The sequence below is a fragment of the Platalea leucorodia genome, assembly GCF_965183815.1.
Source record: "Platalea leucorodia genome assembly, chromosome: W".
Classification (NCBI taxonomy): Eukaryota; Metazoa; Chordata; class Aves; order Pelecaniformes; family Threskiornithidae; genus Platalea; species Platalea leucorodia.
In genome coordinates, this window is record NC_138859.1 from 45,725,126 (window position 1) to 45,732,733 (window position 7,608).

The window sequence follows — 7,608 nt, forward strand, 5'->3', positions numbered from 1 at the left end:
AATACAATATAACCCCTCGATTTCACTCACTGTTCAGATTTGCTGTCCTGTGGTATTTCTGATCAAAATGACTTCATAGATGAGGTTTACGATGCATTTATTAAATATAACTATCTATCTAGTCAATTGCTGTTACACCAAGTGTTAGTTGCTGCATTGACTGGTATATAAGCATGACCAATTGATTTGTCTGGCACAAACACTCTTCGCTTCTCTCCAGTGAAAACAAATATCGTGAATATTATGTATTCGGTTAAATCAGTTATTAAAATTATGTAATTCAGAAAATGACAAAAAATAGGATTAAAATCTTTAGCTTGTGAGATACAAGGCAAATCATGCTTGGAAAGTTATTCAAGCCTATCAGTAAAATTCTCCAAGTCACTATATTCATAATACAACCAAATTTGTCAAGCTAAAACAAAAACATGTTATTCTTTTGAAAGTCTGAATAGAGTAACATTCACAAAATGAGTGCCTAATAATTGTAGGCAGCATTTGATCTAGTATCTTAAAAATGTATATTACAGACTACCTTCAAAGTAGGAAGTCCTTCTTTGGAAATAGAAAGTTAATTGACGTACTAGTGCATTTAATAAAAATGGCTATACTGAATACACAGAAGAGGTTCCTTTAATTGAGTACGAACTGCAAATACCAGGCATGAAACCATATGCAATGACGTGTTTATATCTAGATATCCACTGGCAGTTTGCAGTGAAGACTTGTCCAAATTTACCATCTGATTTAGAACAGTGCTCTGCGTATAACAATACTACGTACAGTGTGTTGGTATGTGTAATTGCCTGTGCTTTTAAAACACTGCAACTCTCTACCCGGAGATGTGTTTGTGTCCTGTCCAAAACACCACATCCGCAAGGCAGGGAACCCTCTTAAACGAACTTCACAGAAGAGTAAGGAAATTTCAAATGCGTAAGTATCTTTGCTAGTTTTACTTCTAATTTGTCAGGCATATAAAAGCCTCTATATAAAACTTCAGTTGCCAGACAATTACTGTACACGTGCGTTCTACCGCAAAGAGCTCTGATATTTCTTTTGTCATCAAACAGGACTCCTGTCTTTACGGAATGCAGAAGTTGCCCCTACAGTACTACTACAGCCAAATAAACAAACATACAAACAAACAAATCCTCCAGTTAAATTTCAGGGACTCTTCAAAAGCGGTCAAATATTTAGAAAGAAAATGCCCCAATTTCCACCAGGAAAAGAAACCAGCCTGAAGACTTTAATTCACCGAAAAATATTCCATCAGCAAACAGTGATCTCTAATACTGAAGAGTTCTTTTCCTGGAAGAGGTTGGTGTTTATACTCGGATACGTGCTTATTTATTTATTTATTTATTTAATTTAAGCAGCCTTCAATTCTTATTCACAAAATTAATTCTCACGCAAGATGTTTTGATTATCATTTCTGACATAGAAAAGATAGCATCTGAAATTGTCCATAAAAATCTCCCATGTTCAATCTAAAAAAGAAAAAGATTTAAACTAGCTCCCCTTGAACAATTATACAGATGAGAAGTTTAAGGTTTTTTTTTTTTTTAAATCATAAATGTATGGAAATACTGTGAAAATGTCCCAGTCTTGGGGAAATAATAACAACAACAACAATAATAATAATAGACAGCGCTTAGGAATAATTCCGCTCAAATCTGAATGAATCTGCTCCCCAGAAGAGATTAACACAACCACAACAAAGGTAATGCCTATGGATAAATAACTAACAACATTTTAACTACATACAAAACAAAAATTTTACATACTTGAGCCAGTAAAATGTCCACTTGCCAAGGAAGTTGGTCCATTTTTCCCACTGCTCACAGGAGGTGAAAACATCTAAAAAAAAAAACAAAGAGGCATTACTACTGGAAAACAAGAGATTCCCGAGTCCACTGTTAGTCAAAAGTTCCTTCCACGTTCGCTGTGAACTACGTTAATAGTTGGTCTACCACGAAACATCATCCCCCACAGACCTGAAAACGAGTCGATATTTCTTACAGCCCCCACCAGCCCCTCACCACCATCATCACGTTTTTATTAGGCTCATTAGCTCCCCAAACAATATGCGCTTCCCGAAGAGTTTGAGCAATCCCAGTCCCCAGCAGCGTTATCCAGGCTGGGAAGCGGGGCTCGCTCCCCTCTCCAACTCTCACGCTGACAAAGGCGAAAAAAGTTTTTTTGTTGAAACCTTGGCCATAAATGTAGCAATGTCCATTTCCATCCCGCTTTAGGATTTGCCTGTCATATGTGAACCCAAATAATAATAATGCAAAGTGCCACCTGCCCTAAATTCTCATTTCGTCTCTAACACGAGAGCAATTTGAAGCAAGGCTCTCTCCCTCTCCCCCTCTCTCTCCCTCTCTCTCGCTCCCTCTCTCTCTCCCTAGCATTTATTTCGACCCTAATTGGTTTCTCTCTTCTTCGACGTGTCTAGTGGATAATACGCACCTTCCCTGAGTCAGAGCCTGCAAAAAGCGAAGGAACAAATGGAAAAAGTGCAACAAGCAAAGAGGGGGCTGCAAAGCTGCCTCAGGCTACGTTTCCTGGCCAAACTTCCCCAAGCCATTCCTCCAAAGCAAAGTCTGGAGCAGCAGCAGCAGCAGCAGCAGCACCAGCCTGAAGCAGCCTCATTTACACGGGGGTGGGGGGGGGTCAGGTTTTTGCGGGGTGTCGCTGGTCTTTAGGAACATACATGCATCTCACAGCAAACTGCTTCTCCCCCTAAATAAATAAATAACTGGATAGATAGATAGATAGTCCTGACATATTGGGGGGAAGGGAGGGGATGGGGAGAGGAAGGAAGGGGCTGGAGGGGGAGGGGGAGCCTGACAAAACTAGACAAGTGCACACGTCCGGATTAACGTTTGGCCTCCAAACCAGCCCGGCCAGGAGCCGCCCAGAGAGACAAAAAGTACTTTTTCTTTTTTTTTTTTTTTAATAAAAAAAAAAAAGCACCATCTAGCTGGGGGGCCTTCGGAAAAGATTGGAGCAGTTTTAATGACAGCAGAAGCCATATGAGATTTCAGTGAAAACTTTAAACTGAGACAGTCATGGATTTCTTTGCACCTTCCATGTGCCAAAAAACGAAACAAGGGAAGAACTGAAAATAGAATATAAGCAACTAATTAGCAATTAATTAGTTCATGTGCCAACAACGCTATAAAACGTAAAGCACAATAAAAGTGCTAGATATTGTTATTAACTAATGATGAGAAATGTTCGTTTTTAGGGGCGTCTCTTTTTGCATGAATTATTTTAGACATCCAAGACATTCAAATAAGCTGTGAACACGATTGCATCTCCCATCACATACAATAAGAAATAATAAAAAGACTGTAATTTTTGTTTTTCTTTTTTTTTTTTTTTTAAGCAAAAAGATATTTACCATGGTTCTAGCTGCTGATTAAAAATTGCCCAATGTACTTAGATCACAGTTTTGTTTTGGTTTTGTTGGTTTGGTTTTTTGGTTTTTTTTGTTTTTTTGGTTTTTTTTTTTTTAGTTTAACAGATCAGCTAGAAGATATTTTTTTACAGCTGTTGTTAATTTCCACCGTTGTTTCTTACCGCACTGAAATCCAGTAAATCACTCAGTTCTTTGTCCGTCCCTAAGGCAGCCATTCGCTGTTGGTGATGCATTTTAGCAAAATCACACAAACCTAGAAACATGGAAATAACCGCAATCAGAAACCCAGTCCCGAGCCTTGCAGGAAACACAATCGGATTTTTCAGGGGGGTGGGGGTCGGGGGTGGGTAGTTGAGAAGAAGGGAGGGAAAAAAAAGATGGAGGGGCAGCAAAAACAACAACAACAAAAAAAAGCGATATTGTATTTCCAAAGAGGCGATCGAAACCCGGTAACATCCACTCTAAACCCAAATCCGGAGGAGAAAAAAAAAGAAAAAGCCTCGCTCCCGGAGCATCATTTATGCAACAGGAGGTTCAGCGAGGAATGAATGAGGATCCCAGAGAAGAAACTACAGCCATCCGCTCCCAACTTTTTCCCTTCTCCTTCTTCCACGCAAAGTAGCGTTTAGAGGCAGAAACGGCAAATAGCGATAACAGCAATGGGAAGAAGGAAAAAAAAAAAAAAAAAAAAAAGAGAGAGAGAGATGCAAAGTCGCAGGCTACGGAGGCGCCGGTGCGGAGGGACGCGGGGCGGGGGTGGCGGGGCCGGGAGGGAAGCAGCGAGCAGCCTTTGACAATTAGCCCCAATTTCTAATTTGCGGAGAGGAGGGGGGGTAATAACAACAACCCGGGAGCGGCTCGGGCCTGTGCGGAGTCATCGGCTCCCTCCGAGCGCCGGGGGGAGGGGAAGGGAGGCGAGGGAAGGGGCGCGGGGAGGGAAGGGGCGCGGAGCGGAGCAGCGCGGAGCCCAGCGCGGCGGCCGCCCCGCCGCAGCCCCGCCGAGCAGCGCCGCGCCGCGCCGCTCCCCACCCCGCCGCCGCGCCGCCCGCCCCGCGCCGCCCCGCCGCTCCCGGCCCCGCGCCCGCCCGCGCACCGCCCCGCCGCGGCCTGCCGAGCCCCGCGCAGCGCCGCGGAGGAGCGCGGGGCCGGGCGCGGCGCCGGCCGCCTACCCGCAGATCAGATCATGGAGCCGCAGCGCCCGGCCCGCCGCCGCCTCCCGCCCGCGCCGCACTTTTGCAGGGATTATACTTTAAATTTCCCCAGCTCGCGCACATACACATGGCAAAGCGAGTTTATACGAGGCTGCAAATACACGTGATGCGCAGACTTTGCCAAGAGGAACAATATTTTTTCCCCTTGTATTCTCCAGTCCATTTTTTTTTTTTTTAAATTCTGCTTTGTTTTGGTTTGTTTGTGATCCCCCCCCCCCCCGTGCCTACAGCTAAATTTCAAACCCGAGGTTTTCGATTTACGGAGAGCGTTGCTGCAAACTTTGCAAAAATCAGCCCTTTGATTCGCTTTACGCTCAAGTTTCTGGGGACGATGCCAGCGGCCCCCTCCCCCCTCGGCATGTTATACTTTTATTTTACATTTTGCTATTGCAGGCCCGACACACTCCACAAAAACCAGTTCGCCTTCATTTTCCGGTAGGAAATAAAGCACCGAGTTATCACGCTTAGCGTTTGCACCTTGGTGTGTATCTCACACGTGTAGTTACACCGTGTAGCTAGAATGTATATTTACACACGCGAGCAGTTCTGTGTGCACACACGCGGTGTACTTTCTATTTGCATTTACACATCGAATCACTTGCACCTCTTTTTAAATAACGCATCGGGATCGACAATTTTAAAAAGAAAAAAAAAACACAGACAAGTTACTCTAACAGCAAATTGTAACTTTACCTTAAATGGCCACAAATATGTTCACAATATTCCAAGGGGGGAAAAAAAGGAACAAAAATAAAAAAAAAAAAATAAAAAAATAAAAAAAAAAGAAGAGAGGAATCTTCTGCCAAAGTGCTTTATTATCTCACACGTGTGTGACCCTCCAAAACCACGAAAAAGTACTGTAAGTGTCAGTCCTGCTCCGGGGTACTCCACAGCTTTACAGGCACCCTACACCTGGCTTTGTTGGGATTTGGGGTTCCCGACCACCAAACGCCCGCCACCAGCTCCCCCACCCAGACAGCCGAGACGCCAGCCAGCCAAAAAAAAAAAAAAAAAAAAAAAAAAAAGGCAAAAAAGAAAGGGAAAAAAAAAAAAAATAAGGTCCGACAACTTTTCCCTCTATTGTTTTTACAAACACATGGTGACTGACAAACTGCGAGCGCCGTGGCGGCTCGGGGACTTTCCCCTCTGTCCTTCCTTAAAAAAAAAAAAAAGGCAAAACCCCCCGAGCGAGCGCGGAGCCGCCCGTCCCAAACTTGTTCCAAGTTTACAGCGCTCTCCTCCTCCTCCTCCTCACCACCACGGCCTCCCCCGCGGAGACGCGGATAATAGCATCTTTCCCTGGAAGACACATCGCCAGCCGCTCACATCCGGGCAATGCCCGCCGCCTTATAAGCGCCGCCGCCGCCGCCGCCGCCGCCGCTCGCAGACAATGACGAGGAGGGAGGGAGGGAAGGCGGGAGGCGGGCGGGCGGGACGGACGACCAAGATGGAGGGTCCCGCCGCCCCCCCCCCCCGGCCGCCGCGCCGCCCCGCAGCCCTCCGGACCGGCGGAAGAGCGCGGGGGCGGCCGGGGCGTGAGGCGGGCGGGCGGGCGGGCACCGCGGCCGAGCCCCCTCCGGCCGGCCCGGGGCGGGGGGGGGCCGCGTTCCCGCCGGCCTCCCGCGGAGGAGCCCGGGGCGGGGGGGCTCGCGATCGCTGCCGCCGCTGCCGTCCGCGCCGCGGGGTGCGGGGGGGGGGGGTGATTAATTTTTAAATATAATGGGAGCGGAGCGCGTAACCGCGATGGTGCGCAAGCCGGTCCTGGAGATTGAAATGCAGAAGCGAAGGGGAGAGGGCAGGGGGAGCAAAAGGAAACGGGGAGGGGGGAGGACCGGAGGAAGGCGGCTGTGCAGGTGGGGGACAGACAGGATGGTCGGACAGACGGCAGGACCCAGGCCCGGAAGGGATTAGGAGAACTAGCAAGCGGGGTGCCGCCGGCCGCGGCGGGAGAGCTCCGCACCCCGTTTCCTTCCCGCCACAGCTTGCTCAAGGGGGGCGAGAGACTGTCACGAACAGGAGGCTTTCTTGCACCCACGGTAGTCCGCTGGGCCTAGAGACGAACGTGTAAACCTAAAAGCAGTAGTAGAAAAGCCAAGGTGCCATAAATTTAAGCCTTGTGGAGCCAGAGGGTGCGAAGGCACCCCCGCGGTGCTGCGGGACCGGGAGCAGGGCTGGGGAGGGCCGGTACCGTGGGGGAAGCACGGTGCTGCTGCGGGGCGGAGGCTGCCGCCCCGGGGGCCTGCCCAAGGGGCACCCCACATGCATACACCCCCCCTATAAAACTTTGAACTTTCTAGATCCCAGGCCCCGTTTTCACTGATCTATGTCTTCCCCCCAGTCCTCTCCTGGACTGGAAAGTGCCCTCTTTCCCACAACGCACCGTGCACACCCTGCGCTATGCTCAGAGATACTCTGGGATAAGGACACGTGGTCGTTTGTACCCCACAGTGAAATGGTGAGAGAAAAGCTGAAAAGACTTAAAAAGATAAGGGCCTTTCCAAAGGGCAGACATACCGCATAATACAAAAATGCCTGATGGCTGCTAACTGTGAGAACGCCAGCAGGTCAGCGCTGGTCCCCCCTCAGCAGCGCTCCAGAAGCTGGCCCCCCGCTGGCCACCAGGGTATCAACGTGGAGCGTGTCCCCCCGGTGATGCGAACAGGGCCATCTTCCAGCGTGGCCGGAAAGCCAAATGAGAAACACGGCCGCCTGTGAGGCGGTGCCCCTGCCAACATGGAGGTTCTCCTGTGGCTGTGTTACACAGGTGTGGGGACGCCTGGTCTGGAGGAGGGGTGGCCTCCCTCCGCAGCTGGAGGCTGGGTTTGTTCCTGGAGTCAGAACTGCCGATACCCGGCTCCAATGGACTGCTCCCTCGGGAGCACCCAAAGCCGCCAGCACCCCCATTTCTCACACGAAGTAATGGTTCAGGGAGAGCACTCACCCGCTCATCACACTTCCAGCCGAGCCGCCGGC

General features: G+C 48.8%; 1 protein-coding gene across 4 annotated transcripts in view; it reads right to left on the reverse strand.

The window, feature by feature from the left end:
* The window catches only part of LOC309601856 (transcription factor 4), a gene marked incomplete at its 5' end in the record, with an annotated part of 235,706 nt that extends 232,019 nt beyond the window's left edge, over positions 1 to 3,687 (reverse strand). For 2 of the 4 annotated variants that reach the window (XM_082335056.1, XM_082335057.1), the window contains 2 exons: positions 1,785 to 1,857; positions 3,586 to 3,687. In XM_082335056.1, coding sequence (XP_082191182.1) covers positions 1,785 to 1,857; positions 3,586 to 3,687 — 175 coding nt within the window. The remainder of the gene's footprint in view (positions 1 to 1,784; positions 1,858 to 3,585) is intronic. The other 2 variants (XM_082335059.1, XM_082335058.1) reach the window with 1 other exon arrangement.
* Positions 3,688 to 7,608: the final 3,921 nt, after the last annotated feature.